This window comes from Barbatula barbatula, assembly GCF_947034865.1.
Source record: "Barbatula barbatula genome assembly, chromosome: 21".
NCBI lineage: Eukaryota > Metazoa > Chordata > Actinopteri > Cypriniformes > Nemacheilidae > Barbatula > Barbatula barbatula.
Window position 1 is genome coordinate 8,507,215 of NC_136784.1, and position 19,314 is coordinate 8,526,528.

At 40.3% G+C, this 19,314-nt stretch overlaps 1 protein-coding gene across 3 annotated transcripts in view; it reads left to right on the plus strand.

The window, feature by feature from the left end:
* trioa (trio Rho guanine nucleotide exchange factor a) overlaps nucleotides 1-19,314 on the plus strand; it is a 70,439-nt gene that overhangs the window by 36,056 nt on the left and 15,069 nt on the right. For all 3 annotated transcript variants that reach the window (XM_079484010.1, XM_079484011.1, XM_079484012.1), the window contains 25 exons: nucleotides 330-872; nucleotides 2,075-2,197; nucleotides 4,057-4,248; nucleotides 5,702-5,833; nucleotides 6,070-6,300; nucleotides 7,631-7,753; nucleotides 8,041-8,232; nucleotides 8,336-8,505; nucleotides 12,046-12,220; nucleotides 12,747-12,942; nucleotides 13,278-13,444; nucleotides 13,878-13,997; nucleotides 14,684-14,875; nucleotides 15,049-15,198; nucleotides 15,306-15,420; nucleotides 16,871-16,986; nucleotides 17,415-17,537; nucleotides 17,610-17,804; nucleotides 17,950-18,065; nucleotides 18,190-18,256; nucleotides 18,415-18,524; nucleotides 18,615-18,684; nucleotides 18,771-18,860; nucleotides 18,979-19,071; nucleotides 19,155-19,266. In XM_079484010.1, coding sequence (XP_079340136.1) covers nucleotides 330-872; nucleotides 2,075-2,197; nucleotides 4,057-4,248; nucleotides 5,702-5,833; nucleotides 6,070-6,300; nucleotides 7,631-7,753; nucleotides 8,041-8,232; nucleotides 8,336-8,505; nucleotides 12,046-12,220; nucleotides 12,747-12,942; nucleotides 13,278-13,444; nucleotides 13,878-13,997; nucleotides 14,684-14,875; nucleotides 15,049-15,198; nucleotides 15,306-15,420; nucleotides 16,871-16,986; nucleotides 17,415-17,537; nucleotides 17,610-17,804; nucleotides 17,950-18,065; nucleotides 18,190-18,256; nucleotides 18,415-18,524; nucleotides 18,615-18,684; nucleotides 18,771-18,860; nucleotides 18,979-19,071; nucleotides 19,155-19,266 — 3,913 coding nt within the window. The remainder of the gene's footprint in view (nucleotides 1-329; nucleotides 873-2,074; nucleotides 2,198-4,056; nucleotides 4,249-5,701; nucleotides 5,834-6,069; nucleotides 6,301-7,630; nucleotides 7,754-8,040; nucleotides 8,233-8,335; nucleotides 8,506-12,045; nucleotides 12,221-12,746; nucleotides 12,943-13,277; nucleotides 13,445-13,877; nucleotides 13,998-14,683; nucleotides 14,876-15,048; nucleotides 15,199-15,305; nucleotides 15,421-16,870; nucleotides 16,987-17,414; nucleotides 17,538-17,609; nucleotides 17,805-17,949; nucleotides 18,066-18,189; nucleotides 18,257-18,414; nucleotides 18,525-18,614; nucleotides 18,685-18,770; nucleotides 18,861-18,978; nucleotides 19,072-19,154; nucleotides 19,267-19,314) is intronic.

Below are 19,314 nucleotides of genomic sequence, written 5' to 3' on the forward strand. Positions count from 1 at the left end.
ACTGCCATTATAGCCATGATATCGCCCTTACTGACGCCCTTCGGCTTCAAGCTGGGAGTCTGTCTGTCTCTAGGTAGTTTAGCCCCCAGGCGGTCCTTGAGTGGCTGTATGAAATTAGATTTATACCCCCGGTTAAAAATGTCTGTCTCGCCTTTCTGGTCATTAACATTGCCTGGAATGGGTGCATCATTTCACCGAGGATTCAGAGTTGTAAGAAGTGCGTTCTGGTGCTATGCATATTGATTTTCATATTCCACCCCTCCCTCCCCTGTTCTCTGTTATCATCTCCGTTTTCCTTTCAATAAATCTTCCATTCATCTGTTCTTCAGACCACCATGGTGTCCCTGGAGGGCTTATCGAAGGTAGTGGACCAATCTCAGTTGACGTCCGATTTTGAGGGCAGCCTGGACTACAACCACGAGGAGTGGATCGAAATCCGTGTGGCCTTCGAGGACTTCACGGGCAATGCCCGGCACCTGCTCGCCCGCCTGGAGGAAATGCAAGAAACCGTCACACGCAAAGACTTCCCGCAGGATTTGGAGGGTGCCCGGCGCATGATAGAGGAACATGCGGCTTTGAAGAAGAAGGTGATGAAGGCCCCGGTGGAAGAGGTGGACAGCGAGGGTCAGAGACTTCTGCAGAGGATCCAGAGTAGCGAGAGCTACTCTAACCGAACTGTGCCTGTACCGCCGGGGCAGAGAGATGGGCAGGGACAGCCCAATGCTGACACCCAGGGCCTGGTGCCCCGCATCTCAGGTCTTCTGGAAAAGCTCCACAGCACAAGGCAGAACCTGAACCAGGCCTGGCATGTCCGCAAGCTGCAGTTGGACCAGTGCTTTCAACTCAGACTGTTTGAGCAGGATGCTGAGAAGGTGAGATTGTAAAACAGGAAGTACTGTAGCTCATGTTTTAGAAGTTGCATTGTTTGTGTAGTTGACAGTGTGTAGGTTTTAATCTTCAGAAAATAGGTATTAATGCTATTATTTTTCAGGTTTAAAAAAATTAGCCTATTGCGTTAATATTTAACGCAATTAATGCAGCATCTGTTTATTTTGTCATGCTTTGTGTAGCGTTACTTTATAAACCTTTAAAGTGTGATTTGAATGCGTTCAGTATTGATAGACAGCTTCTAGCTGCGGGATGCGGTGCAACGCTACAGTATAGTCTGGTGTATACAGTCATGGGCTAAAGGCTGCGTCAGTGAATCTCTGTCAGACAGCGCACCAGTGTTAAGTTCTCTTTCGTTCTTGAATGAACAAAAACACAAAAGATTATTATTAGCATTTTCATTTTATAACAACATCATTTTCACATGTTAAATAAAATTAATGGAAATGTAAAAGTATATTTAAAAACATGAATGTAATGTGCGATTAATTGTGATTAATCACAGAAAACATGTGTGATTAGTGAGATTAATTTTTGTAATCGATCGACAGTAATAAAAAGAAATGAATGGGAGCACAGAACATAAATTGAAATGATCCAGGTGCAATACAAGAGGTATTGGCATTAAGACGTATTCCTCCGTTTTTATTCATTCTTAATATACATTCTTAACATTCTTATATTTTTAATATATGAATATATGATTTTATAATATATTTTTTAATATTATTAAATTGAAAACAACTGCTCGTGCAAGTTCTGTCATGCAAAAATACTAACCTTACTTTATACTTTGACTGAAAGTATATGGCACCATTAACTTCCATTGTAAATTCTTTACTGCATGAAAAAAAGATTTTTGAGTATAATGTATTATATTTTAATTATTTGAATGAAAGCAAACTGTTTTGATTCCATCTAAAGCTGCACTTACATTTAAAGAAGTTTTCACTGATTCATCTATAGGCCTCTCCTAGTGGGTGGAAGATGGCATGTTGCTAGGATACCAGCTCTTGAGAAATGGGTCATTTTTCAGATTTTTATTTTTATCAGCTGTATGAACACAACGAAGCATGTGCCAAAACGAGCGCTCTATGGGATTCTTTGTATTATAAGCTCATATGCACATTTACGTTAAAAAGCCTCCGTTCGAACGTGCGTGTGATTTCTGTATCTATCTCTGCAGATGTTTGACTGGATCATGCACAACAAAGGGCTGTTTCTGGCAAGTTACACAGAGATCGGCAACAACCACCCGCACGCCATGGAGCTGCAAACCCAACACAACCATTTCGCCATGAACTGCATGGTAAGGAGCTTGAAAACTATTCAACAGGAATCTATATTAGCTCAAGTAAAGCTTTGGGTGCAAAACACATTCACAATAGACGATCTGATGTTTTGGACCTCATGATCAAACAAACAGTGTTCAACAGCTTCTACTTGTTGACTTATAGATAATGGTGATATTCATAAATAATCTAATTAATCTATATATATATCAATTATGTATTAATTTATCTCTTGTTGCATCAGTACTTACATTCTGGATCCACCAACACTACCTTATTTCATTCTGACACCTTAATGTTTTTCTTGCGCATACCATTTCTTTGCTTATTAAAGGTTAAAGTTTAAATGGGATGATGTAACACCTTTGTCTGTATTCAGTGATGGTGACTCATCATTTAATCACAGATCAAGCATAGGCAGTGAGCCATCTAAGTGCTTCCTGTTTGGGTGGTCGCCCACCAGCTGTGGGCCCTTTAAAAGACCCATTACTGCAGTGAGATGTATTGATCACTTCCTGTTAAAAGAGGCAGAAAGAAGATTGAAGAATATTGTGCCTTAGCTCAAGTCCTTCTATTGGTACTGTACGTAATGAATGATAGAGTCTTAAGCTTCTGTGTAAATTTTATGTGTCATTATTTGATGTTTTTAAGATCTACATAACTAATGGTCTTGCTTCCTTATTAGCATTCAAGTTTAAAGTCCCCTTGTGCCACACTATTACAAATGAAGAGCTTTTTAAACTATCCGAGAAAACAAACATGATGAAACACACTAGAAATTCATTTCGCATTTTCAACAAGCTCTTTTTGAATTTAGGCTAAGCTGGAGCTTTCAGATATTGATCTGCAAGAAAGTAATCATTCTAGGGATCTCCGCCCCATGAGAAATGTATAGCATAATAAACAGACAAGAATCTGCAGGCGAGGCATTACTGACAGGAAAACATTATATGCTGGAAATATGATGTGCCCAGTATAGAATACGTTGGGAAACGGTTTGACATTTGTTTGCGAGTTACCCCACATTTGTGTATCAGAGCGCTATGTAAAAAACAATGGACGACAAACTCCTAACTGTGTGTTCACACAGAGCGCGAATGAGGCGTCAAGCGCGAGTGATTTACATGTTAAGTCAATGTAAAGACGCGATAGACGCGCTTGCGGCGCGAATAGCGCGAATGAGGCGGCGCGAATGACGCGAATTGCGCGAATGACGCGAATTGCGCGAATCACGCGAATGAAGCGAATGACGCGAATTGCGCGAATCGCGCGAGTTGAAAAATCTGAACTTTGGCGGAAATTCGCGCCGCGTTAACCAATCAGGAGCCTGCTTGAGTAGTGACGTAGACGACATAGCGAGCAGAGGCAGAAATAAAAAATGGAGGACACGCTCATCTCAGTGTGTGGACACCCGGAGCTATATGATACGTGTTCATAAAAATAGGAATAAAAAGGATCTTGCTTGGAAGAAAGTGAGTGAGGAGGTCGGAGAATCCGGTAAATTGTAAAAACATTGTGAAGCGAATTTCACTCGCGAATGACGCGAATAGCGCGAATGACGCGTTTTTCACGCGCGAATAGCGCGAATGACGCGAATGAAGCGAATGACGCGAATGAAGCGAGTAAACACAAAATGTTCAAGCGTCAAACTACTCGCGAATAGCGCGTTTTTGACGCCTCATTCGCGCTCTATGTGAACACACAGTCAGTAATTGAAAGTAAATGCACACCCGGGGTGATAATGCAACCATGCCTGGATAGTCCTTTTTTCCTTTCTACATTTTTTTTTCTTCAGATTTTTATGTCGAACGTATTTGGTCTAAAACAGAATTTGCACCAGCATAACTACTTTTTATATTCTGTCACGATCCTGCAGAATGTTTACGTAAACATAAACCGCATTATGTCGGTGGGAAACCGGCTGCTGGAGGCGGGCCACTACGCGTCCCAGCAGATCAAACAGATCTCAGGTCAGCTGGAGCAGGAGTGGAAAGCTTTCGCTGCCGCTCTGGACGAGAGGAGCGCCCTGCTGGAGATGTCCGCTGCTTTCCACCAGAAATGCGACCAGGTTAGAGACAATGCAACAACATCATCTTTATGATAACTGAAGACCGTCATCGGGGACTTGTGTTTATCAATGTGACATGAGATCGGCTAGACTGCAGGAGAAATGAGGTTGTAGAGTTACTTAAGGAGCAAGAGATAATAAGAATGGGAGTGCACGTGCTGTTAAAAGCTAATGATAATCAAACTCTGTGCTCATTTGGCTTTGAGATACTCAGAATAACAAATACAAACTCAGCAGGAAAAATCAACACAAGATAATTTCATTAAGCAGAGTACAGATCGCCACACGATGAAGGCTCGTGGAGATTAATATTCTTGTGAGCATCCCTTTAGATGTCAGACTGGCTTCTGCACACCTCATGCTTGGGATTCTGTTTGAGTTCTGAGGAACTGGGTGATGGACATGAAAGAACACTTGAAATTCAGAGTCCAGCATTTGAAGCATCCTTGCTTTAATCTCTCCTTATTTCATAGTTTCAATTATTATTGTACTGTACATTAATTATTTTGATGTTAGAGGTTCATATACTGTAGAAATTTAAAACAATTCTGACAACAATGCATAAGAGTGGTGATGGCTTACATTTAAAACTCATGTTGTGGTGTAATTTGATCAATTCAGATGGTAGAATTTATCTGTTGTGGTTTTGGTTTAGGCTTCACAGATTTGGTTCGCCAATGATTTTAACACGGCTATTTGCTAATTTAGATATTCATCTCTTGTTTTTATAAACTATTGTCATTAAAACAGAAAACTTGGGGTTGAACGATTAATCACATCCAGATTCAAAGTTTGTGTTTACATAATATATGTACTGTGCATATTCATTTTGTTTTTATAAACACATACACAATACATGCATATATTTAAGAAGAATATAAAAATAATGAATAAGAAATGTGTAATTTAAATTGTAAATAAATATTAATATATACACGCCAAAATGACGCCAATATATACACGCCAATATTTCCTAAATATGTACATATATGTGTTTATAAATACAAAATAAATATGCACAGAAAACAGACATGTATCATCAAAGCACAAACTTTTATTCTGGATGCAATTAATTGCAATTAATCGTTGAACAACCCTAAAACGCGTAGAAGATTGTGGAATTCTTCAGCTCATTTGCATTAAACATGGATTTTGACATTTAACAGGCCTACGTTATAAAAAAATTCACAAAGTATAATAGTTATTTAATTAAGAGTATTTTGTTATGTGTGCTTGTTCACGCTATAACCGATATGCCAATGAGTTTAATTTGGTTAATATCGGTGCATCTCTTGTTTTAGGGTATACTGTTTTGAGAAAATGGTCAATAAATAAGATGGCTAAACTTAACATTATGAAAAAACGAATAAAATGCAGTATGTTTTATTCTTGTTTATATTATTACCTGTATGGATAATGTCATTCTACAATAAATGCTTTCGTGTTTCTTCAGTACATGAGTAATGTCGACTTGTGGTGTAAGGCGTGTGGAGAAGGGGATCTACCCTCCGAGCTACAGGACCTGGAGGATGCCATCCACCATCATCAAGGCTTGTATGAACACATCACAGCTGCCTACTCTGAGGTACAGTACTGCGTTCGTGTGGATGTGTGTTAATCATTAAATTACCAGGCACTCTTAAACCTTTTGAAGTTAATTGATCCTCAAGTAATTTGTACTAGCACATTATACCAATTAGAGGCAGTTCTACAGTAGCAGTTTTTGCTAATTATATTTATTATAAAAATCCAAGCAGTGTTAAGAGCCAGAGATTTAATTTAACCTCATCATTATCTCATTGTGGTCCCACCCTCCTACAGGTGAGCCAAGATGGAAAAGCCTTACTGGACAAGCTTCAGCGTCCCTTGACCCCTGGCAGCTCTGATTCGTTGACGGCATCTGCCAATTATTCCAAAGCTGTCCACCATGTTCTGGACATCATCCATGAGGTTCTGCATCACCAGAGACAGCTGGAGAACATCTGGCAACACCGTAAGGTCCGGCTGCACCAGCGTTTACAGCTGTGTGTATTTCAACAGGATGTTCAGCAGGTAAAAACACACTCATTCACCTGGAAATCCATTACTAGATAGGTGTGGGTAGGGGTGTAGTGCTGAGAACAGCATGTGGTATTTCATAATGCCCTTGGGGGAAGATAAAAAAAAGCATTCAGGAGATACAATGGGCTGGAAGGATGAAGGAGAAAATGCAAAGAATTGTGTGCTTGAATAAATTAAAGGGTTTTAAAGGCAACCGGTGTTTTCTACTATTAAGCACACTTTAATTGGATATTAAATAAAAACCTATATATATATATATATATATAAATATTTTAATACAAAAATATATAAATTGAATATGTATGTAATTCAATTTAAAAACAAATGTATAAATAAATATAAAGAATTATAACATCATATAAAAATACACAAACATAATTAAATATACAAATACAAAAAAATTTAACACACAAATATATAAATATAATATAAAAATTCACAAGTTCAGTTCCAACATTGACATGCATTGTATCAATGAGTGTTCAATTCCAAATAAATCTTTAAAAAAAATCTACTATATATAATATATATTTTGGGGTTAAATAGAGTATAGAAGAGAGAGAGTATAGGACTGCAGTTTTTTCATCCAGCTTTGGTTTAGCGTATAATTACCGTCAATGTTGCCTCTTTAAAACACTACCGCAACATCTTGACTAAAGTTCTTTGCGATTATAATTGTTGACATATAAGCAGAAATAGTCATACGCAATTTTAAGTTAAGGATACCTCGCTGTCCTCGTCATCATGCTTCTGTGAATTGTGTTCATAGTTGAATAGGTTCAGGGCCAGTTTATGGTGCAGAGAGGTGTTCGACTGAGAGAATGCAGAATGGATAATTCTGTGGTTGAGGGGAAAGAGTTGCCATGGAAACCACTATTCAGGTGCTGGGAATGTGATGAGAGAGAGAGAGAGAGGGCACCATTATGGGGCATTGTAACAAAGATCCATAAAAGGAAGGAAGGAGGTGGGAACCGGCGAACGTAAAACAATCTTTAATTAAATAAACAAACAATCAAACGAACTTAAAATACAAACATAATAAAACGCAACATAATGTCCAGGCCTGGTCATCTCTCGCAATTCCCTGTTGTCACTCCTCTCTTATGCTTCCGGAGCTCCTCCGTGAGAGATGCGCCTTTCCCTCACGGCTCTCGTCCCTCCCTTTGCTCACCACAGGCATATATGCAAAAAATCCATCTTCCTTTCTGCGGTCTGGTCATGATTTCTATATTTGACTTCCATTACTGTAAACCATTTGAAAGGACACATCCTCCACTGTCTCACAAATTAACTTTAGCTTTGTCTGTGTGTGTCTGAGCAGGTTCTCGACTGGATTGAGAACCACGGTGAGGCGTTCCTCAGTAAACACACGGGGGTGGGGAAGTCTCTGCATCGCGCCAGAGCTCTGCAGAAACGCCACGAAGACTTTGAGGAAGTTGCTCAGGTTTGCCACTCCCGCCTACGCTCAAATCTTCCCATCCTTCCCCTCCGCTTTCCTTTGTACGGGGGTTTCCTGTTTTCTTCCCACGCATTATTTCTTGTCAAGTGGAGCTGATCTCTACCACATACATCTGATGGGATGCATATTCATTTTAACTAGCTGACTGTCTCGCTGTTTGTGCATTTATGGATAAACAGAGTAATTCAAAATATACAGTAACGGAATTCAGAAGGCTCAAGACATGCACATTTCTTACAATGATGTCTTACAAATGTGCGTCTTTGTATCAGAATACATACACCAATGCTGACAAGCTGCTTGAGGCAGCCGAGCAGTTAGCACAGACGGGCGAATGTGACCCTGAAGAGATCTATCAAGCCGCACGTCAGTTGGAAGACCGGATCCAGGATTTTGTAAGACGTGTGGAGCAAAGGAAGGTCTTGCTGGACATGTCTGTAGCTTTCCACACTCATGTCAAAGAGGTAAAATCCAAAACCAGACATAATTATGAATGCTCAACATCAGTCTTGTATGCATAGTTAATAGATCTTCTAAGAGACTGAGATGTTTGTCTTTTGTGTGTAGCTGTGGACGTGGCTGGAAGAGTTACAGAAAGAGCTGTTAGACGACGTCTACGCCGAGTCTGTGGAGGCCGTTCAGGATCTGATCAAGCGTTTCGGGCAGCAGCAGCAGACTACTCTGCAGTTTACTGTCAATGTTATTAAAGAGGGAGAAGATCTCATTCAACAACTCAGGTGCACATGACTCATCCATCATTTTCTATTATCGCTTGTGAACAGTTCTCATATATCACTTTTGTACTAGTAAGGGTTCATTGCCGGTAAAACTCAGATTTTGTGCGGTAGGCTGTCTTCTGGACTCAGATGCACAGCAGGATCCGACTAGACACTGCAACAGTTTGGAGTAACACGCAATTTATCTGTCCCAGGGCTCGACGCTTGTAATCGTTTTGTATTGGACAAGTGGGAGACTATTTTTTATTAACTTGAAAATAAAAACAGTGCTACTAAAAAATTGGTCTGTGCTATGAATAATACGAATACTGTAGGTGCATTAGACAGCTGCGTGTTTGTATGAGTTGCGTTTGTGGGTGACAATAATCAATGGCGCACCGTATTGAGTCCATGTAACTAGATGCGGACGCAGAATCCTGTTATTTACGTTAAATATGTCATCTGGCTGTTCTGCGTGCCTGAGTGAATGAGGTGCACAGTTTATCATACTGCAAGAGTGATGGTGGTCGATTTTGTCTGCGTCTGCACTGTATGAGGATATAAAACACACGAACTTCATCCCTCCAGAGTTTCTCTGGGAGTTTATTTTACGAGCATTTTACTGTTTGAGTGAAGCTATCGTCAAGCAAACACTAAAACTCAAGCGTCTGTTCCTTTCACACCTTGTTAGAAAAATAGTGTCATTCCTCTTCTCTTTAAATACGTTGCCTATGTAAATATAAGCCCAGCTGTGTGGTTTCACAGGTGGACTAAAAGTGTCCTGCTGTGTTCTGATTGTTGCGGCCCTTCGTGCATGTTGGGCAGAGGGAGCTGAGGTGCAGTCAGGATCTACATGATTCAACAGAAATTTAAGTAAGGGAGAGAAAGCTGGAGTGTAGAGTCTCTCTGTCCCCTAAGGCAGTGCTCACTGCTCCGCTTCTAACCCCTCGCTGCTGTTCGGCTCTGCCAGATTTCATCAGCACAGCCCTCAATCCCGGATCACCAGCACCACTGCTTTGGAAACGCTGTAAACTGCTTAGATATATTCGGGGGGTTTGGAATGATGTGGTGCACTCTGTATTAAAGGAAAAATAAAAGTAAATTCACAGCATGTCATTTACTGAATCTCCTCGGCTAAGCTTTTAGTACGATGGAAATGTGCTTTGGTCATCTATGGTGTCTGTAAACATGGCTCTCCCTCCGTGTGCTCTCTCATCCTCTAGTGTCTTATGTAATGCTGCTTTCATAACAGTTTGGTAATTATGCAGATGTGATACTTATTCCCCAAGAGCCAGAGATATAAACAGAAAGGTCCCCATCTCACACCGACACAAGCTCTTCAACTTATTGGCTGTTTTTTAAAACTGTTAAACTGGATTTAAGCATCACTCTGTAAACACAGGACGTTGACATTGTATCTGGAATGTTAAGCTGTCACAAACCCTTTTTATGGAGTTAAGGTGGTGGATTGGAAAAAAGGGTTAATTTTTGGAATTATTCCATACAGGGGGAAAGGGTGACTCAGTACATTGGGCCCTGGCATGCGAGGGGCGTTGACGTTTTACAAATTTTATTTTACAACTAAGTGCATATACTGCATATACCATGCAACTTCTGTTCTCCACTAATTTTGAGAAGCTTCGGCAGACCTCTGTCATGCCTCACACGAGCACAGTATTTTAGTGTGTCGTATTGTTTTTGTTTCTGTTTTTGCAGTATTTTTGTAAACATGCAGAGATAATTGAAATTCTGTTCTTAGCCTTCACAATAATAAGGCAGGAGACTGTGAGAGTTATATTCAGAAGACAAACTAAATATAGTTGGAATTGAATATAGCCTACAGGGCAGGCTGCTAACTTTTAAAGAATCTCTTGAAAACAATTTACACCGACTACAGAGTGCATAAAAGGACAAACATATTGAACCTTTTGTTTTTATCTGCACATTAAGGTAAACTTAGGCTACGACGTTGAGGCAGTTCTTCTGATATATTCATTTTATCCCTGATAATATATAAACATTCAAAATAAATAACAACATGCTAAAAAGGTCAATAAATATACAAGTAATTTTTAATAAAAATGTATATGAGGGGAGCCCTTTTTTCTTGACATACTCTGCTTGGCATTAATGATGGTAGTATGATAAAAGCAGGTCACCATGGGAACAGCATCTCTGCATTGGAACATCAATTACAACAAGAGCCTTTATAACCAGATAACAGTGATTTTTCTTTATTGCACCATTCGTTTTTAATGAAGTTAAATCTACGTTAACCCACATATCCTTTGAGAGTAGATGAAAGACCTATTTTTTTCTCCTATAGACATTGTAATAAAAACTGTTATTAAAAATTATTAAAGCTGTGCCTGTTATTAATCTTTTTAATGAGAAAAGGACTATGTTACCATATTTGACATATTATCTCTGTAATGTGCTTGTAATCCTCTCACACGTTTCCGGATGACGGTTTAGGACTGTACAATTTCAATATTTGAATGAATTTGTAATCTCATTAGGCCGGCTTTTGTTTTATTAATTTTAAATTTCAGGCCTGAAGTCAATTCTTGTTTCGGCCCTTATATTTGTCAGCTTCATTTGTTGTAGTTTTTTATTCCGCTGATCGTTTAACTGCATCACAATGAGGTCAAAGCTCCATAATAAACCAGAAGTTAAACCTCTTTAGTGGCCGTTTTTGGACGCCAAATGTGAATCTCCCCTATGCAGACACAACTGGCTCCACGGTGGCCCCCAAATCTTTACCGTTCTTAAACCAGGAAACTTCAACAGTCACATGTTGATATTGTGATGGCATAATGTCCAACACAAGAATAATACAATTAGATCACTTTCAAAATAATCTGTGAAAGTGACTTCAGTTGAAATAGCCCATCATTGCTGTTCCAATTTTTTATTTATGCAATTTATATTAAAAGAACATTTTGATGTTTCATTCATTTAGTTTGGATGATTATAGTTTAGTGATGTAGCACATTACCTCGTCGTCACCCTAAAATTCTTAAACACATTATTTATTCACCCTCATGTCATTCTAAACCTGAAACGCAAAAGAAAATATTTTGAGAAAACACAAAGTGGGGCTTTGTCTCGTATTCCGAGTGTCCATACAATGGAAGTCAATGGGGTCCAATGCTGTTTGGTTACTAGAGTTCTACATTTCAGTTGGAGACAGGAGGAAGTGCCCCTAATTACCAAACCCCTGCTATTGTTTCTTTCAAAGACACTTAACACCCGTCCCTTCCAAATGTGCCCCGTTTTCACCCCACTCTGTCCGTGAAACAGATAAGACTCGGGATATCCAAATAAACCATTGTATCTGTGCAAACGAGGTACAAATGAAGAAAGGGGCAACTAAATACCTTAAATTCCGCTGGGCTCAGACGTAAATTCTTAACATTCCTTAAAAATTCCTATGTTTTAGTACATCTTTCCCAAACCCAATATTGCAAGATGTTAACTATGTGTCTTCATGTCTTGTACACACTAAAACAAATATACCTACTGTATGTAGTAACAGCTCTTGGCCCTGTGTTCCTGCAGAGACTCTGCAATCTCCAGCAATAAGACCCCTCACAACAGCTCCATCAACCACATCGAGAGTGTCCTGCAGCAGCTGGATGAGGCTCAGGCTCAGATGGAGGAACTCTTTCAGGAGAGAAAGATCAAACTGGAGCTCTTCCTCCAGCTCAGGATCTTTGAGAGGGACGCCATTGACGTGAGTGTTCTTGTGTTTATGTTCTTTCATCAGGTGTGTGGGGGAATGTGTTTAGAGGAACAGTGCACCCAAGAATGAAATTGATGATTTAGTCACAACATGTCATATAACTTACTTTCTTTAGTGGACCATGACAGAAATGTATTGAGGAAAATATTGGCCACTTTTTTCATACAAAGAAAGTTAATGGGGACGGGAGATGTTCAGCTCCTAAAGACAGCAGCATGAGGGTATTGTTAAAAATAGTCCATGTAACTATGAAGTTTCTTATCCTCATTTGTATGGGCACAGACAGTGAACATTTGAGTGAACTATTTCTTTAACTGACTGTTGATGGAAATATTGCCCTAGTTTAAGACTCCCTGATGTCTCGTAAGAATAACCTGCAATTAATAAACAGCATTTTTCACTACCCCAGGATGAACTGCACCTGAATATGTTTACTCTCCCACACAAACATACACGGAGAGACTTTATGAATGTCTTGCTCACTAGTAATCTCTGACGGCTCTTATTTCCCATGCAGATCATCTCAGATCTGGACTCGTGGAATGAGGAGTTGTCCCAGCAGATGAACGACTTCGACACTGAAGATCTGACGCTGGCTGAACAGAGACTGCAGCACCACGCTGACAAAGCCCTCACCATGAACAACCTCGCCTTCCATGTCATCCACCAGGGTCAGGAGCTCCTGCAGTATGTCAATGAGGTGCAGGCGTCAGGTAAGCAACATAAAGAGTCAATGATTGATAAATCACTGTGCTCTAGCACACTAGAATAGAGCGAGACACCTCACACCGCAAGGTCATTCAGCGATCAGTGGCTGTATACCACATGTGTTATATAAGGTTATGTTGCCAGTGGGCAGTTTTGTGAGGGTTGTGTGGGTGTTTAGATCAGATATGCAGAGTTGGATTGTTTTATGCCTTAAGTAGACCTTCTAACGTCTCTTAATACGGTTAAAGATGGCTTTGCTGGCAAGGGTCCTGACACTCTGCATGCTGATGTGTTTGCATGCGTGCAATGTGTAAAACTGTATCGTTCTCTGCTTGGCTAGGTGTTGAGCTGCTGTGTGACAGAGATGTGGACATGGCCACACGGGTTCAGGATCTGCTGGAGTTCCTGCATGAGAAACAGCAGGAGCTGGACTTGGCGGCAGAGCAGCACCGTAGACACCTGGAACAGTGTGTGCAGCTGCGCCACCTGCAGGCTGAAGTCAAACAGGTGTGACACTCGCTCCCTCCTACTTGGAGTTTTATTTTATCATTACAAAAGAGCACACCGTACAGTTTAAACCAGGCTGGGATAACCAATTAATACAGTAGATATGCTAAATAATTGTACTGATAAAATCATATTATTTTTCAATATAAAATTGTATTATGCTGATCAAATAATAATAATAATACACAATACAATCATATTATTATTTGATAAAATTAAATCTAGTCAACTGATAAAATATAACATATTACATGCAATATATAATATTACATTTGAAATATAAAATAGTTTAAAATATATGTTTTTATTGTCCTTAACAATTGGTCCCCACTGTTGAACAATTTGGATACAACTGTTATGTCCAGACCTCCAACTTTATAAATTCACGTTTTAATCTCTGACGTCTCTGTGCCCGTGTGTGTGTCTGTTGCAGGTTCTGGGTTGGATTCGTAATGGCGAGTCGATGCTGAATGCTGGACTGATCACGGCCAGCTCGCTTCAAGAAGCCGAGCAGCTGCAGAGAGAGCACGAGCAGTTCCAGCATGCTATTGAGGTCAGTACAGTGTATCCTGCACTGTCTTCCACCTGCCCACCTCATCTTTCTTATCTATTTCGCTTTTTCCTTTCTCTTTTCTTCCAATAGACTCTAAACACTTGGAAAAGTTAAACAATTATTATTGTAAACATGCATTATTGCTAGCGTTCCCCGCACCCTCATCCCAACAGAAAGATCTAAATAGCTTTGCATATTGATTCTGTAACTTTATGAAATAATTTAATAAGTGTATTATTTCATTTGTATTATTTACTTATGCGATTATCAGTTCCAAGCGCTGACTGAATGCGACTGCTGTCTCAATGCGACCGCCGTCTCATCATGTGCTCAAACATAGTCTGCTTCCTTTTCTCGTCTCCTTTAATGAAGATAAGGATAACATCAGATCTTCTGTAGCTGGACCACCTAAAGGGGAACAAAGCCTGTCTATCAGAGCAGTCTTCTAATTTCCTCCTGCTTTCAGGCTCCCCATCTCCGTTTTCAATGGCAAAGACTTGTGTGTTCTTTAAGATAGAGGCTATGAACTCAGCACTGTACACCAGTAATAAACTATCATTTATATCTCGCCCTCTGGTGTCTCTAGCCATCTGACTCCTATCTGCCTTGCCTTGTATCTCTGTCTATTCTTGTCTGTCGCTTTAGTTCTTTGTCTTATCTGACCTGCTTTTACCTTCCCTCTGCAGAAGACACATCAGAGCGCCCTGCAGGTCCAGCAGAAAGCCGAGGCTCTCCTGCAGGCCAATCACTATGACATGGACATGATTCGAGACTGTGCCGAGAACGTGGCCTCTCACTGGCAGCAGCTCATGCTGAAGATGGAAGACCGGCTAAAGCTAGTCAATGCATCCGTGGCCTTCTACAAGACCTCTGAACAGGTCGGGGATGTGTTTGGGTCACTGATTGGGTTAATGGTGTATGAAGAGGTCAAGCAGGGCATTTAGCCAGCAGCAGTGCTTGTGTGGATTAGTACATAATCACATCACTTAGGTCGACTGTAAACAGTGTAGAGTATATTTCATTTTCGTAACACAAAGTATCCCATCCGCAGGTGTGTAGTGTGTTGGAGAGTCTAGAGCAGGAATACAAGCGTGAGGAGGACTGGTGCGGAGGAGCAGACAAACTCGGACCCAACTGCGAAACCGACCACGTCACCCCCATGATCAGCAAACACCTGGAGCAAAAAGAGGCCTTCCTCAAGGTAACACATGACCCATCTTAATCTTCATAGTCAGACTCAATCGATCTTTAGACGGTATCAATTTCAGCTGTTTTTAATCTTTCTCGGTTGATGTCTTTTCTTTTCAGGCGTGCACTTTAGCCAGACGAAACGCTGATGTATTCCTGAAGTACATGCACAGGAACAGTGTCAGCATGCCGGGAATGTTGAGTCACGTAAAAGCTCCTGAGCAGCAGGTCAAAAGTGAGTCCCAGCATCAACTAGACTGTTTTATGACACATGCTAACCGATACCATGGGACAGTACTGGTAATGATTTATGAATGTTACGTAAATGTGTATAGCTGCTTGGTAATGCAAAACAAACCCTAGTGTAGCAGACACCCTGTTGTGGTCACATGACCGCAAAAGGTTGCGATTGACCAATCAGAACCGAGAATCTCAGAGAGCCGTGTAATAAACAAGGTCATTAATCTGAGACTGCATTTGTTTCTGTATTGTAAATTACAAGATGCCGCCTCTCTGCATGTTTGCTTCTTATTTACCAGTCTTCCCTCTGCTTGCTCTCTGGGGATATGACTAAACACAGTCTGTCTGCCCTATAGGGGTTTATTCACAGTATTTGATGATTTTATATTCCCAAACAGATCTATAGCGCCATCTAGTGCTGTGAATGCACGCTACTCTTTAAAAGAGTTTCAGCAGCTGGCCCACTTTTGCCCACTTTAGCCCAGTTTAGAAAGTGTGCGTTATGAACGCAGCCCTATTCTGTATTCAGAGTGTGGTTTTAGTGACTCCGAAAAAGAAACTGCGAAGTGGGTCAGGCCTACACACAAGAGACGGCAGCTTACTGCAGAACAGAGGCAAAATTACTCCGCTGGGACACGTCACTTTAACTTTATGGAACACATGCACATAATGATACACAATGATACATATTCTCTCCATGCAAATGTGCAGATCTATGAACGTGCCTGATAAATGTTCAATGACTCAAGAAAAATATTGATGACTCGTATTGCACTCGTGGGCGTATGCAAATGACTGTCCAGAAAAATGCCCTCTAGAATGAGGATGCCCCACCCCCTAGTTTCACCTACCTTTGACTGGCAATAATTAGCAGGAATTTATGATAAATAGCTGTAACATTAACTGTTATGTAGACTATTGGCTGTTTTACGAAAGGGATGAGCCACAACTTCCTGTTTTTCTAGAAAACATTGTAACTTTTTGCCATTTATGTTTAAAATATACAACAAAATTAAACAAATTGTTTTTATAAAATTCAACTATTTTACAGTAAAATAATAATACAATTTTATTGCCTTTGAGCAATGTAGTAATATAATGACATTAAAGAATATCTTAAACTCTGGTTGTGAACCTCTAAATATTTTATTGTCTTAAAGGTACATTAACCCAGAAATTTAAATCCTGTCGTCATTTACTCACCCTCGAGTTGTTCTAAATTTATAAAGCAAATTTTCCTACTATGGTAGTCAATGGTGGCCAAGAACTGTTCAAATATCTTTGGAACAAAGAAAGACATTTAAACAGGTTTTGAGGATGAGTAAATGAAGACAGAATTCTTGGGTGAACTGTTCCATTCATTCATTTTAATCGATTCTCGCTTCTGATGCAAATGAAGTGCTGTCGTGTTTCACAACGGTCACTTGTGTCTTTCTGATGTGTAGATATTCTAAATGAGCTGTTGCAAAGAGAGAATCGTGTCCTGCACTTTTGGACCATGAGGAAGAGAAGGCTGGACCAGTGTCAGCAGTATGTGGTGTTTGAACGCAGTGCCAAACAGGTTTGAACTCTATTGTATCCTCCATCTGTTCTTTTGATCCGTCTGATATCTCAGTTTTTCACAGCCTTAGGCAAAAATCTGAGACAGAGACTCATGACTCGCTCTCTTCAATGCACCTGCACAGAGACATTATCATTAAGTAAATTACCCTTTTTATCTTCTGTGCAGATGTGTGTGTCACTCCAAGGTTTTTACATCCAGAATATCCTAATTTATTGTTCTGTTTGAATGTTGGCGTTGATATTGTAACCATAAATTATAAACAGATGGCAACAGTTTTAGCCATTTAATGTTAATTATATTTAATAAAGTAATATAATCAAGTAATAATACTATTTTGTAAGGAATCTGGCAGTTTTGGATTGTTACTAAGCCATTAAATCCATTCCCTGCTAAGCCATGCATTAACTTTTCTTTTCTATGTTCAGGCCCTGGAGTGGATCCACGACACCGGCGAGTTCTATCTCTCAACACACATGTCCACAGGCTCCAGCATTCACCACACGCAAGAGCTTCTGAAAGAACATGAGGATTTCCACATCACAGCCAAGGTACAACTTCACCTCACAAATGACACCTCAAGGACACCTTCAGTTCCTAAAGTTCTCTTCCTTTCTCCTCAGCAAACCAAAGAGAGAGTGAAGCTGTTGATACAGTTGGCAGATGGTTTCTGCGATAAGGGTCACGCCCATGCCGTGGAGATCAAGAAGTGGGTGACGGCAGTGGACAAACGTTACCGTGACTTCTCCCTCCGTATGGATAAGTACCGCACCTCTCTGGAGAAAGCCCTCGGCATCTCTTCTGATTCGAACAAAGCTGTACGTTTTTCATCTTCTTGTAATAGACAATTTTCAACTTTTTGAAGAGACTCTGCAGTTTTGGGAATATTAGCAATAAGCATCGTTGGAATAAACTAATGTACAGATTGAGTCTTGCAACAAGGTGTTTTAATCTTTTTTCTAGAGTAAAGACCTGCAGTTGGACATCATCCCAGCCAGTGCTCCAGGGTCAGAGGTCAAACTGAGAGATGCTGCCCATGAACTTAACGAAGAGAAGCGCAAGTCCGCCCGCAGGAAGGAGTACGTCTCGCTCTGTGTTACTCATCGATGTTTAATATGAAATATACAACACAAATCTACAGTTTTCTTCAGAACTGCACACTTCATTTCAATTCTTTAACCTTTTTTGTGTGTGTCTGTGTAGCTTTATTATGGCCGAGCTGATTCAGACAGAAAAGGCTTACGTTCGAGACCTGAGGGAGTGCATGGACGTGAGTGTTGTTTCACACTTTCTGTACATTATCAGCGCAATAAACCAAAGTTAAGAAGTCAGTTGCCTAAGGATAGATCTACGATGCATATGTGCGTAAATAGATGTGCAATCTCTTGCCTTTTTTTAATCGTGCTCGCCCTGTTTATGTTCCCCCAGACGTATCTCTGGGAGATGACCAGCGGTGTGGAGGAGATCCCACCGGGGATCGTCAACAAAGAGCATATCATTTTTGGTAACATGCAGGACCTTTATGAGTTCCACCACAAGTAAGTTTACTTTTGTCATAAAAAATGGTTTCTGAAACCGTGTGGGCTGGTATGAAGTGGTTTTATCACTTTTCTGTTTCTTTCCATCAGTATTTTCCTCAAAGAACTGGAGAAGTATGAGCAGCTTCCTGAAGATGTGGGTCACTGTTTTGTGACTTGGGTAAGTAGATGTTTTTAAAGTACAGCTGCATCTGTTTCTTTCAGATAAGGCTTATTACAATACCTCTCTTCATCATCTTTCTGTAGGCCGATAAGTTCCAGATGTATGTGAACTACTGCAAGAACAAACCAGACTCCACTCAACTTATACTTGAGCATGCTGGAGGATACTTTGATGTGAGAATTTCTTGAAATTTATTTAATTAACACTACTGTAAATTCCCAACGCACACACTGGTTTGAATCCTTATTGTTAAACTTGAACATACAAATTTGGTTTCCCATACTGTTGCAGGAGATCCAGCAGAGGCATCGCCTGGCAAACTCCATCTCTTCATACCTCATCAAACCTGTGCAGAGAATAACCAAGTACCAGCTGCTTCTCAAGGTAAACGTATAGCGGATCTGCACGCAGAATTGAACAGAACAAAAACATTTTTTTACGATAACTTGAGATGTGTGCGTTTGTAGGAGCTCCTCACATGTTGTGAAGAAGGCAAAGGTGAAATCAAAGACGGACTTGAAGTCATGCTTAGCGTTCCCAAGAGAGCCAATGACGCTATGCACTTGAGCATGCTTGAAGGTGAGTAAACACCGCAATACATTAAATCGCATATGACAGAAGATGAAA